The sequence below is a fragment of the Lynx rufus genome, unplaced genomic scaffold (genome assembly GCF_022079265.1).
Source record: "Lynx rufus isolate CCGP_SWC_20201006 ecotype Redwood Valley unplaced genomic scaffold, mLynRuf1.p SCAF_5, whole genome shotgun sequence".
Classification (NCBI taxonomy): Eukaryota; Metazoa; Chordata; class Mammalia; order Carnivora; family Felidae; genus Lynx; species Lynx rufus.
The window spans coordinates 6,094,958-6,115,501 of record NW_025814867.1 but is presented as its reverse complement, the minus strand read 5'-3'; the positions used below and the strand labels follow the sequence as shown (position 1 = coordinate 6,115,501).

The 20,544-nt window shown below is 43.2% G+C and overlaps 1 protein-coding gene across 1 annotated transcript in view; it reads right to left on the bottom strand.

Annotated features, from left to right (window-relative positions):
* DLEC1 (DLEC1 cilia and flagella associated protein) overlaps window positions 1-20,255 on the bottom strand; it is a 90,600-nt gene extending 70,345 nt beyond the window's left edge. Inside the window, exons 1-2 of the mRNA XM_047098682.1 lie at window positions 19,857-20,255; window positions 18,711-18,861 (exon numbers count right to left, since the gene is read on the bottom strand). Of these exons, the coding sequence (XP_046954638.1) occupies window positions 18,711-18,861; window positions 19,857-20,255 (550 nt within the window). The remainder of the gene's footprint in view (window positions 1-18,710; window positions 18,862-19,856) is intronic.
* Between the last annotated feature and the right edge of the window lie 289 nt (window positions 20,256-20,544).

Sequence of the window (20,544 nt, the reverse complement as noted above, 5' to 3'; positions counted from 1 at the left end):
ACATTTATGCTCCAACATAAGAGCACTCAAATATATGTCAATTAATCACAAACATACAGAAACCCATTGATAATAATACCATAATAGTAGGGGACTTCAACATCCCCACTTACAGCAATGGACAGATCATCTAAACAGGAAATCAACGAGGAAACAATGGCTTTGAATGACACACTGGACTGGTTGGACTTAACAGATATAGTCAGAACATTTGATTCTAAAGAAGAATACACATTCTTCTCGAGTGCACATGGAACATTCTCCAGAATAGATCACATACTTGGAACATAAATCAGTCCTCAACAAGTACAAAAACAAGATTATACTGTGCATATTTTCAAACCACAAAGCTATGAAACGCAAAATCAACCACAAGAAAAAATTTGTTAAGACAACAAAGGACATCCTACTAAAGAATGAACGGTCTAACCAAGAAGTTAAAGAGGAAATTAAAAAGTACATGGAAGCCAATGAAAATGATAACACCACAGCCCCAAAACTCTGTGATGCAGCAAAAGTGGTCGTAAGAGGGAAGTATATAGCAATACAGGCCTTCCTAAAGAAGGAAGAAAGATCTCAGATACACAACCTAACCTTACACCTTAAAGTGATGGAAAAAGAACAGCAGATAAAACCCCAAACCAGCAAAACGGGGGAAATAATAAAGATTAGAGCAGAAATCAATGCTATTCAATCCAAACAAACAAACAAACAAACAAACAAAACAGTAGAACAGATCAATGAAACCAGGAGCTGGTTATTTGAAAGAATTAACAAAATTGATAAACCCCTAGCCAATTTGATCAAAAAGAAAAAGGAAAGTACCCAAATAGATAAAATCATGAATGAAAGAGGAGAGATCACAACCAACACTGCAGAGATACAAACAATAATAAGAGAATATTATGAGCAATTATACGCCAATAAATTGGGCAATCTGGAAGAAATGGACAAATGCCTAGAAACATATAAACTACCAAAACTGAAACAAAGAGAAATAGAAAATTTGAATGACCTATAACCAGTAAAGAAATCAAATTAGTAATAAAAAAATCTCCAAAACAACAACAACAACAAAAAACAAAAAACAAAAAAACAAAAAAAAAAAACAAGTGTCCAGGGCCAGATGGCTTTCCAGGGGAATTCTACCAAACATTTAAAGAACAGTTAACACCTATTCTTATGAAGCTGTTCCGAAAAATAGAAATGGAAGGAAAACTCCCAAACTCATTGTATGAAGCCAGCATTACCTTGACTCCAAAACCAGACAAAAACCCCACTAAAAAGCAGAACTACAGACCAATTTCCCTGATGAACATGGATGTAAAAACCCTCAATAAGATACATTAAAAGAATTATTCACCATGACCAAGTGGGATTTATATCTGGGATGCAGGGCTGGTTCAATATCCACACATTAATCAGTGTGATTCTTCACATCAATAAAAGGAAGGACAAGAACCACAGGATCCTCTCAACAGATGCAGAGAAAGCATTTGACAAAATACAGCACCGTTCTTGATAAAAAAAAAAAAAAACCTCAAGAAAGTAAGGATAGAAGGATCATACTTCAAGATCTTGAAAGACCCACTGCTAATCTCATCCTCAATGAGGAAAAACTGAGAACTTCACCCTAAGTTCAGGAACGTGACAGGGATGTCCACCCTTGCCACCATTATTCAACATAGTACTGAAGTCCTAGCTTCAGCAATCAGAAAACACAAAGGAATAAAAGGCATCCAAATGGGCAAGGAGGAAGTCAAACTTTCACTCTTTGCATATAACATGATACTCTATATGGAAAACCCAAAAGATTCCACAAAAAAACTGCTAGAACTGATGCATGAGGTCAGCAAAGTCGCAGGATATAGAATCAATGCACAGAAATCAGTTGCATTTCTATACAATTATAAAGCAATAGAAAGAGAAATCAAGGAATCAATCCCATTTACAATCGCACCAAAAACCATAAAATATCTAGGAATAAACCTAGTCAAAGAGGTGAAAAATCTATACACTGAAAACTATAGAAAGCTTGTGAAAGAAATTGAACACACACACACACACACACACACACACGGAAAAATATTCCATCCTCATGGACTGGAAGAACAAATATTGTTAAAATGTAGACACTACCCAAAGCAATCTACATATTCAATGCAATCCCGATCAAAGTAACACCAGCATTCTTCACAGAGCTAGAACAAACAATCCTAAAATTTGTATGGAACCAGAAAAGACCCCGAAGAGCCAAAGCAATCTTGAAAAAGAAAAGTGAAGCTGGAGGCATCACAATCCCGGATTTCAAGATGTATTACAAAGCTGTAATCATCAAGACAGCATGGTGCTGGCACAAAAACAGACACTCAGGTCAATGGAACAGAATACAGAACCCAGAAATGGACCCACAAATGTATGGCCAACTAACCTTTGACAAAGCAGGAAAGAACATCCAAATGGTGCTGGGAAAACCGTACAGCAAATGCATTAGAATGAACCTGGACCCCTTTCTTATACCATACCCCAAAATAAACTCAATATGGATGAAAGACCTAAACGTAAGACAGGAAGTCATCAAAATCCTAGAGGGGAAAGCAGGCAAAAAACTCTTTGACCTCGGCCGCAGCAACTTCTTTCTCAACACGTCTCTGGAGGCATGGGAAACAAAAGAAAAGTGATCTATTAGTATCTCATCAAGATAAAAAGCTTCTGCACAGCAAAGGAAACAATCAGCAAAACTAAAAAGCAACCTATAGAATGGGAGAAGATATTTGCAAATGACATATCAGATAAGGGTTAGTATCCAAAATCTATAAAGAACTTATCAAACTCAACACCCAAAAAACAAATAATCCAGTGAAGAAATGGGCAAAAGACATGAACAGACACTTCTCCGGAGAAGACATCCAGATGGCCAACAGACACATGAAAAAATGCTCAACATCATTCATCATCTGGGAAATACAAACCAAAACCACAATGAGATACCACCTCACAGCAGTCAGAATGGCTAACATTAACAACTCAGGCAACAACAGATGTTCGTGAGGATGTGGAGAAAGAGGATCTCTTTTGCACTGCTGGTGGGAATGCAAACTGGTGCAGCCACTCTGGAAAACCGTATTTAGGTTCCTCAAAAAAGTTATAAATAGAACTACCCTATGACGCAGCAATTGCAGTACTAGGTATTTATCCAAGGGATACAGGTGTGCTGTTTCGAAGGGGCACTTGCACCCCAATGTTTATAGCAGCACTATCGACAATAGCCAAAGTATGGAAACAGCCCAAATGTCCGTCGACGGATGAGTGGATAAAGAAGATGTGGTGTGTGTGTGTGTGCGTGCACACATGCACACACACACACAATGGAGTATTACTCAGCTATCAAAAAGAATAAAATCTTGCCATTTGCAATGACGTGGATGGAGCTAGAGAAAATAATGCTAACCAAATCAAATCAGTCAGAGAAGGACAAATACCATATGATTTCACTCATGTGTGGAATTTAAGATACAAAACAGATGAACATAAGGGAAGGGAAGCAAAAATAATATAAAAACAAGAAGGGGAACAAAACATAAGAGACTCATAAATACAGAGAACAAACTGAGGGTTGCTGGAGGGGTTGTGGGTGGGGGGGGATGGGCTGAATAGGCAAGGGGCACAAAGGAAGACACTTGTTGGGATGAGCACTAGTTGTTATATATAGGGATGAATCACTGGAATCTACTCCTGAAATCATGATTGCACTATACACTAACTTGGATGTAAATTTACAAATTAACTAATTAAATTTAAAAAAATATCCATGGTTGATGATCCAAGGAAGAGTGGTAGAGACACGTTATTTAGATGTATCAAGAAGAATCAAAGCTGAAAATGGCCACCTTTGGCAAGTGGACTGTGGTTGGGAGAGGTGGCACGGAGGATTTTTTTTTTAGAGCATTTTTAGGTTCTTAGCGAAATTGAGAACAAAGATGTCCCATATACGCCCTGTCCCCACACACGCACAGCCTCCTGCATTATTAACGTCCCCACACTAGAGCGGTATGTGTGTTACAATTGACGATCCCACACTGACACATCATTTTCACATAAAGTCCTTGGTTTACATTACAATTCACTCTTGGTGGTGTGTATCTAAGGGTTTGGACAAATTTATAATGTCATGCATGGGGGACGGCTTTTTATATTTCATCCGAAGCTTCTCTAAACCATTTGAATTTTTAAAATCATGTATATTAAGAGATTGATTAAAAAATAAGGAATAAGTAAGATGAATGGAAGACTCAGAAGTCTTCAAAGTTTGTTGTTTGCTGCATTAACCAACATGGTGCCTGTAACTGGCCTTGCCCTTTGGAGTTTCCCTATAACCCAGGATATAGGTGAGACAAGTGAAAAATATGTGTTTCTCCCATGATATTTGTTAATTTAGGAGTTTCAAGATTTTGCTTAGTTACTGTTATAATCAGGGTTCAATGATGAAAACAGAAATCACTCTCTGTAGATCATATATAAAGAGCTAAATGTAGGGGATGATGGAAAGGGAGACAGAATGTCAGGGAAGCTATTGCTACCAACTTCAGCCAGCAGCACTGAGGTAGGGAGTTCTCAAGAAGTTCTCTGGAAGCTGCTGTGAAATTCACAGCTGCTCAGTTATCTGCCTGCTACTGCTTCTGGAGAGCAGTGACCCCCCCTTCCAAAACTCACCCAAATCTCTCATGAGCGACCTAACCTGGAAACCTCGGGGAAAGGTGCATTCTGGGAAACGTGGTCCTTGGCCTCTCCTGTGCAATAGAGACCTCAGCAGAGGGTGGCGGGAATGCCAAGTTCTGTTCCATCCCAGTTCCCAACGACTTTGGTATTGGCCTATTTGAAATATTAAAAGATAAAACTTCCATACAAAGGGCAGGGGGTGTGTGGGATGGAGACGTATCCTCTTCTCTTCTGATACCATTCTCTCCACGGTCCTCCCCCAGGCTGTGGACAGTTAGGTGTTATGTCTGCAGAAGCAGGGGGCAGTTCATTTGTCAGATCTTTGGAAAGTCTCTCTCCATGTCTGGCCTGGATTATGTACCAGGTGAGCCTTGGAAAACCCTGCACTGGCCTCGTGACCATCCTCCACCACCTGGGAAGAGTGGGCTGCCTACACCGACCCTATACTCTTGAGCATGGCTCTGTTCCATTCCCTGAGAGATAATGTGGGCAATTTACCAGCAAGGGAAGGGAATGGAAGCACAAGATGTTCTGATCCTCTCTCCGCCTCCCCTCCCCGACTGGAGAATTTACATGTTTTTCACCTTGTGACATTTAGCAAATAGAGAAAGGCTGCCTCTGTGCCTAAAAAAGAAAGGTTTCAGGGTAATGTCATCATCATCAATCACCGAAGTTATGAAAAAGGTTTGGGGCACCTGGGTGGCTTAGCTGGTTGAGCATGTCTTAACTTCAGCTCAGGTCACAATTCCAGGGTCATGGGACTGAGCCCCAAGTCAGGCTCTGCATTGAGCGTGGAGCCTGCACCTGCTTATGATTTCCTCTCCCCACCCCCCCTCTCTCCCCCGCCCCCTGCCTCTGCCCCTCTCTCCCCAACTCACACACTCTCTAAAACAAAAAAAAGTTCCTGGGTCACCTCATGCTCCTCCATTCCCCCCAACTGCCACCCAGAAGCAGGAACCAGAGGGATGTCCATGGAACTGGATTAAGATCTTTACTTCTGCTACTTTTGAAATAAAAAAAGAGAAACGTTACCAGCGGAAGGCTGAGAAACCAGAGCAGATAATGTCTGATTACAACTATATTATCTTGGGTAAAAAATAAAAATGAAGGTCATTGAAAAACTCCCCTGAGGTTGCTCAGTTCTCAGTGTTTTATTTCACTTTCACTTAAAAACAACCAAACATTTCATCCCCCTTGATCTCTAGCCAGAAGAATCCCACCAAGACAGGAAGAGCATCGGACTTCTGGGGCTCAGGGGACATCAGGCAACCGATAATACCTCCTGAGAATCTGCTACCAATAATCTCTGCCAAGTCCACGGTGGAGGGAGGGGTGCTGGCAGCTACATAACTCTGCTGTGGGGTGGGGGGCACAGGACGAGATACAGAATGTGCATCGAGTGTTCACTCTCCACTGGGCTGGGCCTCAGAGGTGGCAGGCCTGACCAAGGTTAGGGCCTCATACCCAGGGCCACGCCTTGAGGGAAGGCATCTACACCTGTGGGACACCAGGCCTGCTCTGGTCACCAATCCTTCCTCCTCCTCCTGATAGAAGCTGAGCTCTGACAGCAGACTCACTCAAGTTCAAATGTGGGCCCCAGTACTTCTGAGTTGTGGGAATTTAGGGAAGTTATTTGACCCTTTCTCTCAGTTTAGTTCCTGTAGCTATAAACTGGAGAGGAAACCTACTTCGCAGGGTTGTTGGAAGGATTCAGCGGGATAACCTAGGCAATGCATCTTACACAGCATCTGGTCCCTAGGAAGACCCCGTAAGTCTAATGCCTTTCTAAGCCACTCTCTTCCACCTCTCCCTCCCTCTGAGCCACAGATATGCGGTCTCCCAACCCTAAAAGCACAGTCCCTTCTTCCTACTGCACCAGAAAGTGATGATTTTCAGGGATGCAGGAGGATAGATCAAAGTCTTTGGGGACAATAAAGGGAACCAGGCCTCCTTGGAGAAATGGCTGATTGCAGGTCCAGGGCAAGAAGATAAAGCCTGGAACATCTAACCATTCTAGAAAATAAGGAAGTTATCAAAGACAACTGCTATTGTATCAAAAGAGTTAGGAGGGAACTTGAAAAAGCTCCAATAGGCCCAAGATGGGACAATGTGAGCATTAATAAAGATAATAAATACAACTGTAGTTATGAAATCCACAATTTCATAATGATACTAAAAATCAACCAACACACCTCATTAGTCACTTTTGGAAATGCTCGGGGAACCAACTCGTTATTTTAAAAACTGGAAAGAATTAATCCTGCCCATCAATGATAATCATAGTAGTTGCTGAAAAGCTTCCCCATGGAGTAGAAGTACCCCATACCATTAGCGTGTCATTATAATTTACAGCCCCTAATGAGATAATGGATCCAGGAAAAGGTTGCCAGCATCATGAAGAGAGAGACATCAGATATCAAGTGCCTCCCGAAGGCAGCACACAGCAAGACCTATGAAGTAGTCTTGCCCTTTCGCCCACAAAATAATCGAACCTAGGCCTCATGAAGTCTCTAGAACTACTCACTCAATTGCAGGAAATACAGGAACCAGGGGACCAGGTTAAATGACACCACAATATTGAAATCAGCAAAATCAAGACGACGGACAAGTCTACAGGAAAACAACCCAATTTCTTTAACAAAGAAATTGATCAAAGAGAGTGTTGCCATCGAGGTGGCTGAGAAAAAGGTTCTCAGTGAATGCTGGCGGGTGTGGTGATGGAGCTTTGAGGAGGAAGGAGAATCGGTGAAATCTGACCGTACCTCTCCACGAATACTCATCAGCTGTAGTTTAACTTGGAGAATTTAATCGGGAAAACCACAACAGATGCCAGCTTGACCAGGTGGTCCAGGTTACCATCACCTGTGCCTTCTGACGGCTGCAGTGAGAAGAGCACCGCACACCTACTGTTGGTGTTGCCAAGAGGGAGTCTGAATCCGGCCACAAGGAAACATGAGAGCCACAGAATGAAAGGCCGGCCAAGAACGTCAGGAGAGGAATCTGAGACGGCCAGAAGCCATCTCCCCCCTTAGACAAGAGCTGCACTGGCAGAAGCAGCCTAAAGTAACTGTTCTGGAATGCTGGAGTCTACAGAAGACTTGGAACTTCTGGGGAAGACTTGGAGGTAAACAGCGGCTAACTTCAACTCAGCAGAGCGGCAGCTACCCAGCCACCATCCCACCCCCATGGCAAACATCTGTGCGTGCATTCCTGGCACAACTTGCACAGTTTGCGGGAGCCTGGGTGAGCAAAGAGGGCTCCATCTTCCAAATACCAGGTATCTGTGCTCTGATTTCGCATTACTGCTTCTGACCACAAAGGTGCCTACAAAGAGGCCAGCGGCCATTGCGGTGGGCCCTCCTCCACAGCTGCAAGCCCCTCCTCCTACAGAAGTGACTTCTAGGCAATTTAAAGGGCTGGTGCCTTTTTCCTCCCATTCATCTTCCTTTTTCCCCTTTTGGGAACCAGATATTAAGGACTAGGACATTCAAGGGGCACCTGGGTGGCTTAGTTGGTTAAGTGGCCCACTTTGGCTCAGGTCATGATCTTGCGGTTCATGAGCTTGAGCCCTGGGTCAGGCTCTGTGCTGACTGGTCAGAGCCTGGAGCCTGCTTCAGATTCTGTGTCTCCCTCTTTCTCTGACCCTCCCCCACTTGCATTCTGTCTCTTTCTCGAAAGTTAATAAACATTTAAAAATGTTTTTAATAAAAAAAGACTAGGACATTCAAAAACAACTGCAGATGTGGACAAAATTAGAACTTGACTGCACACGTCCGGGGAAAGGCTGAGAAAAGACCTGAGAAGACCTTAAGTTTATACCTCAGGCTGACCCTTGGCACAGACAGCCTACAACAATTTTTTAAAAAGCAAAAACAATAAACAAAAATGACAAGTTCTAGAGAAGGACGAAAGTCTGATTTCTACAGTTAGCACATTATTAGATTCAAATATCCAGTTTTCAACAACAACAAATCACAACAAGAGGGATACCTGGGTGGCTCAGTCAGAGAGCACGTGACTCTTGATCTCATGGTAGAGTTGGGTGTAGAGTTTAGTTTAAAAGAAAAAAATCACAAGACATACAAAGAAATAAGAGAGTGTGGCCCATTCAAAGGAAATCAATCAACCAACAGAAACTGTCCCTGAAAAAGACCTGATTACAGATATACTAGACAAAGACTATAAAACAACAGTCTTAAGATGCTCACAGAACGACAGGAAGATGTGGAGAAAGTCAAGAAGGTGATGTATGAACAAAATGTAAATATCAATAAGGACAATGAAAACCTAAAAAGAAACCAGAAAGAAATGTTGAAGCTGAAAAGTACCATAACTAGAAATGAAAAATTCACTATCAAAGAGATTCAAAGTCAGATTTGAGCAGGTAGAAGAATCAAGGACATTGAAATAGGACAATGGAAATGATCAAGTCTGAGGAACAGAATGGAAAGAGTGAAGAAAAGTGAACAGAGCCTGGGGGACCCATGGGACAGCATCAAGCCGACCCACACACACATGTGGGAATCCCAGAAGAGGGAAGAGAAAGGGGCAGAGAGAATATCTGAAGAAATAATGGCTGAAAACTTCCCAAATGGGATGAAATACATGAATGTAAACATCCAAGCAGCTCAGTGAACTGTAAGTAAGATGAACTCAGAGACTCACAACAAAACACACTAATCAAGCTTTGAAAGACACAAAGAGAGAATCTTCACAGCAGGAGAGCCACTCACCACACATAAGGGCCCTCAGTGATGTTGTCCGCAGATCTCCAAGAATTTTGGAGGCCAGAAGGCAGTGGGACAACGTGTTCAAAGTGCTAAAAGGAGAAAACTGTCAACTAAAAATCCTGTATCTGATAAAACCGTCCTTCAAAAGTAAGTAAGAAATGAAGACATTCGCAGATAAACAAAAGCTGAGGGAGTCTGTTACCATGAGACCTGCCTGCAAGAAATGCTGGCAGAGTCCTGCAAGGTGAAATGAAAGGACACTAGACAGTAACCTGAAGCTGTATGGAGAAATAAAGATCTCAAAAAAAAAAAAAAAAAAAAAAGGTAAATGCCTGGGAAATCATGGAAGGTTTCTACATGATTTAAGAGATTATTATTTAAAGGGAAAAAAACAAGTATTAGTCTAAAAGCTGGTATTAGCTTCAGTTTATAACTTGAAGTCTTGTTTTCTACATCATTGAAAGAAACTAATGCATTTTTAAAGTTTGTTTATTTTGAGAGAGAGAGTGTGTGCAAAAGCAAGGGGAAGGGTGGGGCAGAGAGAGAAGGAGAGAGAGAATCCCAAGCAGGCTCCTTGCTGTCAGCCCAATGCAGGGCTCGATTTCATGAACATGAGATCATGACTGAGCTGAAATCAAGAGTCAGATGCTCAATGGACTGAGACACCCAGGAAACCCAAGAAACGAATGCATTTAAAAGAACTGTTAGTTTATGGTTCTGGGCACACAATGGGTAAAGATGTAATTTTGTGACTTCAGCAACCTAACAGGGTGGGGACAGAACCATAAAGAAGCAGAACTTTTATAGGTTATTGAAGTTAAACTGGTATAAATTCAAATTAGAATGTTGTAACTTTAGGTTGTTAAATGTAATCAATCCCTACGGTAACCACAAAGAAACTAGTTGTAGAATATACACAAAAGAAATTAGAAAGGAATTTAAACATTACACACACACACACTCACTCACACAGACCCAACACAAAAGAAAACAGTAATGTGGCAAATAAGAGACAGAAGATCTATAAGGCATATAGAAAAAAATAACAAAATGACAGAAATCCCTCCTTATTAGTAATTACTTTAAATGTACATAGATTAAACTCCCCAATCAAAAGACAGTTTGGAGAATGAATAAAAAGACATGATCCAACTACATGCTGTCTATAATGGACTCACTTTATTTTTAAAAATTTTTTTAACTTTTATTTATTTTTGAGAGACAGAGACAGAGAGAAAGAGAGAGAGTGAGCAGGGGAAGGGCAGAGAGAGAGGGAGACACAATCTGAAGCAGGCTCTAGGCTGTGAGCTGTCAGCAGAGAGCCTGTCGCAGGGCTCAAACCCATGAACTGTGAGATCACGACCTGAGCCGAAGTCGGACGCTTCATCAACTGAGTATAATGCACTCACTTTAGATGCAAGACACAAACAGAATGTAAGTGAAAGGATGCGAAAAGATTTTCCATGCAAATAGTAAACGAAAGTATAGCATTCCATGCAAAAGCACCTAAGGGGTAGCTATTCTAATATCAGACAAAATAGTTTTTAAATCAAAAGGTCACAAGACACAAAGAAGGACAGGGGTGCCTGAGTGGCTCAGTTGGTTAAGCATCTGACTCTTGATTTCAGCTCAGGTCAACATCTCATGGTCGTGGGTTCAAGCCCCGCATCGAGCCCCACGTCAATCTCTGCACTGAGCATGGAGCCTGCCTGGGATTCTCTCTCTCCCTCTCTCTCTGCCTCTCCCCCGCACTCTCTCCCTCTCAAAAATAAACATTTTTTAAAAAGGCACAAAGAAAGGCATTATATATTAATAAAAGGTTCAGTATGACAAGAAGATATAACAACTATAAACATTTACACACTTAAATACAGGCCATCAAAATAATGAAGCAAAAATTGACAGAATTGAGGGGAGAAATAGACAGTGCTACACTTCAGTACCCCATTTGCAATAATAGATAGAAAAACAAGACAGAAGATGAGTAAGGAAACAGAGGATGTGAAGAACACAACAGACCAACGAGATCTAATAGTACGCTCCCCAACGACAGCCATTTATTTACATGTTCTTCTCCAGTGCACATTAGACCTTCCCCAGACCACACGTAAAGCCACAAATTGAATTTCAATAGATTTTAAAAGATAGATATCATACAGAGTATCTTCTCTGACAACAATGGGATGAAGTTAGAAATCAGGGACAGAGGAAACTGGAAAATTCACTAAACTGTGGGACTTAAACCACACATTTGTAAACAACAAATGGATCAAAGAAGAAACCACAATGGAATTAGAAAATACTTAGAGACAGACAATGAAAGTGAAAATACAACATACCCAACTTATAGGACACAGTGAAAGTGGTGCTAAGGAGAAAATTTATAGCTATAAGCACATTTAAAAAAAAAAAAGAAAGAAAGATCTGGGGTGCCTGGGTGGCTCAGTCGGTTAAGTGTCTCACTCTTGATTTTGGCTCAGCTCATGATCCCAGAGTTGTGGATCGAGCCCCGTGTTGGGCTCCGTTATGAGCATGGAACCTGCTTAAGATTCTCCCTCTCTCTCTCTTTCTCTCTCTCTCTCTGCCCCTCTCCCCAACTTGCTCTTTCTCTCTAAAAATAACCAAGGAAATACGAAAAAATTAAGAAAGATCTCAAGTCAACAACCTAACTTTAGAACTTAAGAAAGCAAAAAAAAAAAATTTTTTTTAAGAACTTAAGGAACTAGAAAAACAAACTAAACCCAAAGCTAGATGAAGGAAATAACAAAGATTAGAGCATAAATAGAGAACAGAAAAACAACAGAGAAAATCAACTGAACCTAAAAGTTGGTTCTTCAGAAAAATCAACAAGACTGACAAAACTCTAGCTAGATCAACTAAGAAAAAGAGAAGACTCAACTGACTCAAGTCAGACATGAAAATGGGATGTTACTACTGATTCCACAGGGGGGAAAAAGGATTATAAGAGTACTAGGAACAATTCTATCCCCCAGAAATTGAATAACATAGATAAAGTGGACAAATTCCTAGAAACAGGAAACTTACAAGGACAAAATCCCAAAGAAATCTATTCAGGAATAGAGAATCTGAATTGACTTATAACTAGCAAGGAGATTAAATCAGCAGTCAAAAATCTCCCAACAAGGGGCACCTGGGTGGCTCAGCTGGTTAAGCGTCTGACTTCGGCCCAGGTCATGATCTCACTATTCGTGAGTTTGAGCCTCATGTCAGGCTCTGTGCTGACAGCTCAGAGCCTGGAGCCTGCTTCAGATTCCATGTTTCCCTCTCTCTCTGCCCCTCTCCCACTCATACTCTGTGTCACTCTCTCTCTCAAAAATAAAGAAACATTAAAAAAAATTATTTTTAATCTCCCAACAAAAAAATGCCCTCCCTGCACCTGATGGTTTCACTGGTGAATTCTACCAAACATTTACAGAATTGAACATTAAAAAAAACCAAACATTTAAAAAAACTGAAGTTTTTTTTTAATGGAGTAGGAGGGAACACTTACTAACTCATTCAATGAAGCCAGCATTACCCTGATACCAAAGCCAGACAAAGACACCACAAGAAAACTTCAGACCAGTATCTCTTATTAACCTCAATGTAAAAGTCTTCAGCAAAATACTAGCAAATAGAATCCAGCAGCTTAGTGAATGGATCATATACGATGACCAAGTAAGACCTATTCCTAGGATGCAAGGTGGTTCAACATATGAAAAAACTTATCAGTGTAATACACCACATTAATGGAATGAAGGGGGAAAAATCACATGATCATCTCAACTGATACAGAAATAACATTAAACAAACTCAACACACTTTCATGATAAAAACACTAAAAAAACTAGGACTAGGAGGAAACCACCTCAACATGATAAAAGCCACAGATGGAAAACCAGTAGCAAACATCATACTCAATGGTAAAAGACTGAAAGCTTTTCCTCGAAGGTCAGGAACAAGGCAAGGGGCAAGGATACCTGCTTTCACCATTTCTAGTCAACACAGCGCTGGTAGTTCTAACCACAGCAATTAGGCAAGAAAAAAAAAAGGCATCCAAATTGGAAAGGAAGAAGCAAAAGTATCTGTTTGCAGATGATCTGACCTTATATGTAGAAAACCATAAAGGCTCCACAAAAAACTGTTAGAATATATGAATTCAGCAAAGTAGCGGGACACAAAATCAACATGCAAAAATCAGTTGCATTTCTATCCACTAACAGTGAATGATCTGAAAAGGAAATTATGGAAACAATTCCATTTAAGATAGCATCAGAGGGGTGCCTGGGTGGCTCAGTCGGTTAAGCAGCCAACTCCGACTTTGGCTCAGGTCATGATCTCGCAGTCCGTGGGTTCGAGCCCCGCGTCCGGCTCTGTGCTGACAGCTCAGAGCTTGGAGCCTGTTTCAGATTCTGTGTCTCCCTCTCTCTGACCCTCCCCTGTTCATGCTCTGTCTCTTCCTATCTCAAAAATAAATACAACGTTAAAAAAAATTAAAAAAAAAAAGATAGCATCAGAAAGAATACCTAAAAGTTAATTGAAAAGGTGAAAGACTTGTACAATAAAAAGTACAAAACACTGCTGAAAGAAATTAAAGATGACGTAAATAGAAGGAAACACATTCCTTGCTAATGGATTAGAAGATTTAATACTAAAATGTCAATACCACCCAAAGTGATCTACAGATTCAGTGCAATCCCTACCAAAATACCAAGGATGTGTTTTGCAGAAATAGAAAAACCCATCCCAAAATTCATATTGAACCTCAAGGAACCCCCAATAGCCAAAACAACCCTGAAAAAGAATGAACAGAACTGGAAGATTCACGCTTCCTGATTTAAAAACTTACTGCAAAGCTATAGTAATCAAAATAATATGGCACTGACATAAAGACAGACATAGAAACAAATGGAATAGAATAAAAAGCCCAGAAATAAACCCTCATATCTATGGTCAAATGATTTTTGACAAGGATGCCAATACCATTCAATGAGGAAAGAACAATCTTTTCAACAAATGATGCTGGGGAAAGTGGATATCCTTATGCAAAAGAATGAAGTTGGACTCTTATCTAACACCATATAAAACATCCTATCAAAGTTAATCAGGGGCACCTGGGTGGCTCAGTCAGTTGAGCGTCCGACTCCTGGTTTTGGCTCGGGTCATGGCCTCACAGCTTGTGGGTTTGAGCCCCACTTGCTTGGGATTTTCTGTTTCTCCCCTCTCTCTGCTCCTCCCCCTGGCTCATGTGTGCATGCTGACTCTTGCCCACTCAGGTGCAAACTCTCTCTCCCTCTCTCAAAATAAATCAATAAACTTAAAAAGAAAGTTAAAGACCTTTGTCTTTCTCTTTCTGACTTCTTCGACTTAGCATTATACCCTCTAGGTCTACCCATGTTGTTGCAAATGGCAAGATCCATACTTTTTATGGCTGAGTAATATTCCATTGTGTGTATGTACCATATCTTCTTTATCCGTTCATCTATTGATGGACACTTGGGTGCTTCCATATCTTGGCTATTGTAAACAATGCTACGATAAGCATATGATTTCCCTCATATGTGGAATTTCAGAAACGAGACACATGAACGAAGAAAATAAGAGACAAATTAAAAACTCTTAAATATGAAGAACTCGTGGTTGCCAAATGGGGGGTGGGGGGATGGGTGAAATAAAGGGGGTTAAGAGTACACTTATAAGTGACAGTAAATGTCACTGCATCTCTTGGTCTGACTTCATGCCAGAGGGAGTTAACATAATTTCACCGCTTCTAGCTCAAGAACTTAATGAGGCACCTATAATGTTACCCAACAGGAAACTATCTGCCTCTTGGGATAGGTATTTTGTTGTGTGAAACGGTCTCAACACTGCAGGATGTCTCAGCATCCCTGACCTGCCAAGTACTGAAAGACAGAAACACAACCCACCCCCTTCACTGGAACATCAAAGATGCTTCCAAACTTTTCTGCATGCCCGCTAGGAGAATGGCACGCCCCAAGGTTAGGACTACTGAATGTGAACACAGAACCTACTCTAAATGCAGTTTACCCTTCCCTACCTCCAAAAACTCAAATGTCTATCTTCCCTTATTTGGCTGGAGTATCAGCCACTCCGAGAGTATAAATTCTATTTGGACTAAAAGGCCTCCACCACTTACTGGCTAGGTGACCTTGAACAAGGTAGCTAAACTTACAAAGCTTAGTTTCTTTCTCTTTTTTTTAAATTTTTTTTAATGTGTATTTAGTTTTGACATAGAGAGAGACAGAGCATGAGCGGGGAAGGGGCAGAGAGAGGGGGAGACAAAGAATCCGAAGCAGGCTCCGGGCTCTGAGCTGTCAGCACGGAGCCCTACGCGGGGCTCGAACTCACGCACTGGGAGATCGTGACCTGAGCGAAAGTTGGACGCTTAACCCACTGAGCCAGCCACCCAGGCGCCCCTATGGAACCTCAGTTTCATCTATGAAACGGGGAGGAGGCTTACTTAAGTCAGGGGAGTTAGCTCTAGCGCGGAAGCAAGAGTTCCTTCCTGAGCTTCCCCCCACCCCCGCACGAAATATAAGTCTTGGCTATTTTGGAATATCTTGTACATTAAGATCCCTTGATAGTTTATAGAAGCTAGTTCCAAGAAGCACGAAATTTTATTCAGAGCAAATAAAGCCGACTCACTTAAAAAAAAGTATGCTTATTGTGACGATCATGGAGTAACATACAGAATTGCCGAATTGTCATACTGCACACCTGAAGCTAACAGAACACTGTATGTTAATTGGACTTCAATTAGAATTTTAATCAAAGGCCTAAATGTAAGACCTAAAACAGTAAGACTCTTAGAATATAGGGCAAACACTTCACAGCACTGGATTGGACGATGGTTTCTTGGATATGACACCAAAGGCACAGGCAACAATTTAAAAAATGACGGGGGCACCTGGGTGGCTCAGGGAGTTGAGCGTCCGACTCCAGCTCAGGTCATGATCTCAAAGTCCCAATTCCTGAGTCTGAGCTCCGCATCAGACTCTCTGCTGTCAGCACAGGACCCACTTCGAATCCTCTGTCCCCAACTCGCTCTGCCCCTCCCCCGCTCGTTCTCCTCTCTCTCTCTCTCTCTCTCTCGCACACAAATTAACATTTGAAAAAAATTTTTTAATAAAAATGATTTTAAAAATGGCTTCAAAAAAATGGCTTCCATGGGCATTTCTCCAAAGAAGATATACAAATGGCCAGTCGGTACATGAAAAGAGGCTCAACATCACTAATTTGAAGGGAGATGCAGATCAAAACTAGCATACCACCTCACACTCATTAGAATGGCTACTATCACAAAAACCAGAAAATAACACGTGTTGGTGAGAATGTAGAGAAATGGGAATCCGGGTGCACTGTTGGTAGGGATGTAAAAATGATATAACCGCTGTGGGAAACAGTATGGCGGTTCCTTCAAAAAATTAAAAGTGGGATTGACATCTGACCCAGAAATTCCACTTTTGGGTATATACCCCCAACAGAATCAAAAGCAGGGTCTCAAAGAGCTATTTGTACGCCCTTGTTCATAGCAGCTTTATTCACGATAGCCAAAATGTGGAGGCAACCCAAGTCTCCATCAACGGACGAATGGATTAGCAAAAATGTGGTCTATACATACAATAGAATACTATTCAGTCTTAAAAGGGAAGGAAATTCTGACATATGCTATGACACGGGTGAAGCCTGAGGACATTGTGCTAAGTGAAATAAGCCAGTCACAAAAAAGACAAATACCATATGATTTTACTTATATGAGGTACTTAGAGTAGTCTAAACTATAAAGGCAGAAAGTAGAATGGTGATTGCCAGGGGCTGGGGTAAGGGGAATGGGAAACTATTGTCTAATGGGTACAGATTTTTAGTTTTGAAAAATGAAAAGAGTTCAAACTTAAAAAAAAAAAACTACATATATAAACAAAGGGGCACCAGAGTGGCTCAGATGGTTAAGCATCTGACTCTTGATTTTTGACTCAGGTTATGATCTCACGGTTCATGAGTTAGAGCCCCAAGTTGGGCTCTGCACTGAGAGCACGAAGCCTGCTTGGGATTCTCTCTCTCTCTTTCTGCCCCGCCCCTCCCCCACTCATGCTTTCTCGCTCTCTCAAAATAAATAAATATACTTAAAAAAAAACTATGAAAAGAGCTCTGGGGGCATATGGGTGGCTCAGCTGGTTAAGTGTCCGACTCTTAGGCTCAGGTCATGATCTCACAGTTTGTGATCAAGCCCCAAGTCGGCTCTGCACTGACAGCATGGAGCCTGCTTGGGATTCTCACTCTCCCTTACTCTCTGCCCCTCCCCTGCTTGCTCGCTCTCTCTTTCAAAATAAATAAACATTAAAAAAAGGAATTCTGGAGATGCAGGGTGGTAATGGTCGTACAACATTATGTATGTGCTTACTATCTCTGAACTGTACTCTTAGAAATAGGTAAGATGGCAAATTTTAGGTGTATTTTACCACAATAAAAAAACTGGGGGGGGGGAACAGCTGTCAAGAACATGAAAGGCAATTATGGAATGATAAAGTCACAGGAATAAAAGGCACAACATAAGGAATGCAGTCAATGATGCCGTAATAGCGACGTATGGGGACGGATGATAGCTATACTTCTGCTGAGTACAATATAGACATGTCCAGTCACTAAGTCGTACATGTGAAACTGATGTAACATCGTGTTACAACTGCACTTGGCTAAAAAAAATTTTTAATGGTCATTTATTTCTGAGAGAGAGAGAGAGAGAGAGAGAGAGAGTGGGGGAGGGGCAGAGAGAGAGGGAGACACAGACCTTGAATCAGGCTCCAGGCTCTGAGCTGTCAGCACAGAGCGGGACGCAGGGCTCGAACCCATGAACCGTGAGATCACGACCTGAGCTGAAGTCGAACGCTTAACCGACTGAGCCACCCAGGCGCCCCACAACTAAAAGAGTCCTGGACCAGAGAATAGAAAAAGCCACCGTGGGTCAGCTGGTGAAACCTGGATGGGATCTGTGAATTGGAGGTTAATGTTGCACAAATGCTGATTTCTAGGCTTGGAGGGTGGTATGCTGGTGGTGTAGGGGGCAGTCTCTGTTTGGGAGACGTGCATGCTAGAGCGTTCTGTGGTACTGACACATCACATCTGCCATTTGCTCTCCAAACATTCAGAAGAAAGCTAGAGAGAAGACAGTGGAGCAAACACGGTCATGTATTAACAACAGGGGAATCCGGTGAGGGGCATATGGGAGTTCTTTACACACACCTGGAGGCATCTTGATGAAGGTCTCCTGGGCATGCACATCGGCCTGTTGCATGATCCGTTCCTTCTCTGCAAGAGCTCGTGCACGGCCCTGAATGATATGCCTCTCCAACATTTCAATTTCGTCCAGCCGCTGCTTGTAGAGCTCCCGAATCTGACGGGTAGACCATCAAACGCACAGAAATCTGGTGAGATCACAGAGCTTTACTCACCCTCCCCCCCAGCATCAGGCTTCCTGGGAAACCCAGAGCAGTCACAGAACTATGGAGACCATCTGGTCCAACCCAACAGGTGTGAAAACTGAGACCCACCGAGGGAAACGCCTTAAAGGTTTCACGGTCAAGTCAGGGAAAGAGCCGAGCCTGAAAGTCCGCCTCCTGCCTTCACGGCTGCCACGCAAACGCGGAAAAGGCACACACACCACCTGGGGTGGACAGAATTGTGCCAGGCAGGTGCCCCTCCAAGGAAGGACCTGCTACCTAGCAGCAGGGAGTGTAAGGAGCAGTCAGCCTCCAGCTGTCAGCCCCTTCACAGTTGACCTCAGCTGCTGGAAAGTGCTCATCTGGGACTCCCTACAAGGGATTCCTCGGCAGTGCGGATCCAAGGCAGCTGCTTTCCTCCCTGTACAGATGAGGAAGCAGGTGTGTTCTCATCTGTACAAGGGACTGGGCGTGCTTCCTCAAATCTGGACACGGAATGCCTAGGTTCCGACTGTGGTGTGTGATACAAACACAGGCAGCCCCAAAGGGGTGACTTTTAGCTTCACGATCTCCAGGGAACAATTATTCAGCTATCTGCCCCAGGCCTTTTATTTATACATGCAGCATGTAACCGTGCGTGTGCATGTAGAGAAACGACGATGAAGAGGTGCTCCAGACATAGGCTGTGTGTGCGTGTGTGTGTGTTTTACGTAAATGCGCGGAAAGCGCGTCCTTCCACTACACTGTCGAACGCACCGACGCACGGACTCTGCGCTTTCCCAGCGGCATCCCCAGGGCCTCGCCCCCGGCAGGTGCCGGCATTTGTCCAGCGGTTGAGTCCCGTGGGAACCCGCCTTTCTGGGGTTGCGCCCTGGGTCCCCCGCACTGTCCCCCGCCCCGTCCCCGGCGAGCACCGGCAGGGAGCGCGCGGGGCTCCGGGCCGCCTCACCCGCCGAAGCTCGTCCACGAATTCCTCGTGGCGCGCATCCTGGCTGCCGCGGGCCTTGATCAAGTTCGCGCTCAGGTCCTCGCCGATCACCTCGTTGGTGTACAAGCTGCGGAAGAGGCCGGTGAGCAAGTGCGAGATGTCTTGGGTGCGCAGCGAGGTGGGGCGCAGACGCAGCAGTGGCGGCTCGGGGAGCGGCCGGAGCGCGGCGGGCCCCGCGCGGCGGGCCCGGCCCCCAAAGCCGTAGTGAGAGGCTTCGGAGCAGGCGACCGAGGACAGACGGGTGGACTCGCTGGGGCTGCGGACCCGGGCCTGACGCGAGGCGGGCGTCCACGTCGCGCCCCCGAACGCGCAGGACCCGGACTCTGCGGACAGCCGCTCCCCTGCTCTCCCCGTCTCCATGGCAACTGAGACGCCGCTCATGCCTTGCCGCCCTTCCGCTTCCGGCCGCGCCTCTTCCGCTTTGCCTCCCTCTTCGGCGGTGCCTTCGGTGTCGTCACCGTTGTAAATATTCGCATCTTCTCTGTCGACCCTGTTAAAGTGAGCTTCGCGTGAGGCACCTGTGGGAACACAGTTCGCTGGCGCAGCCGGGTCGGTCTGGATGCAAAACCTGGTTCCTAACTACCTCTCTTCGTCCGTTCATTCTCTGATTTCTTAAGCAATTATTAATTCGCTCATTTAATATTTATGG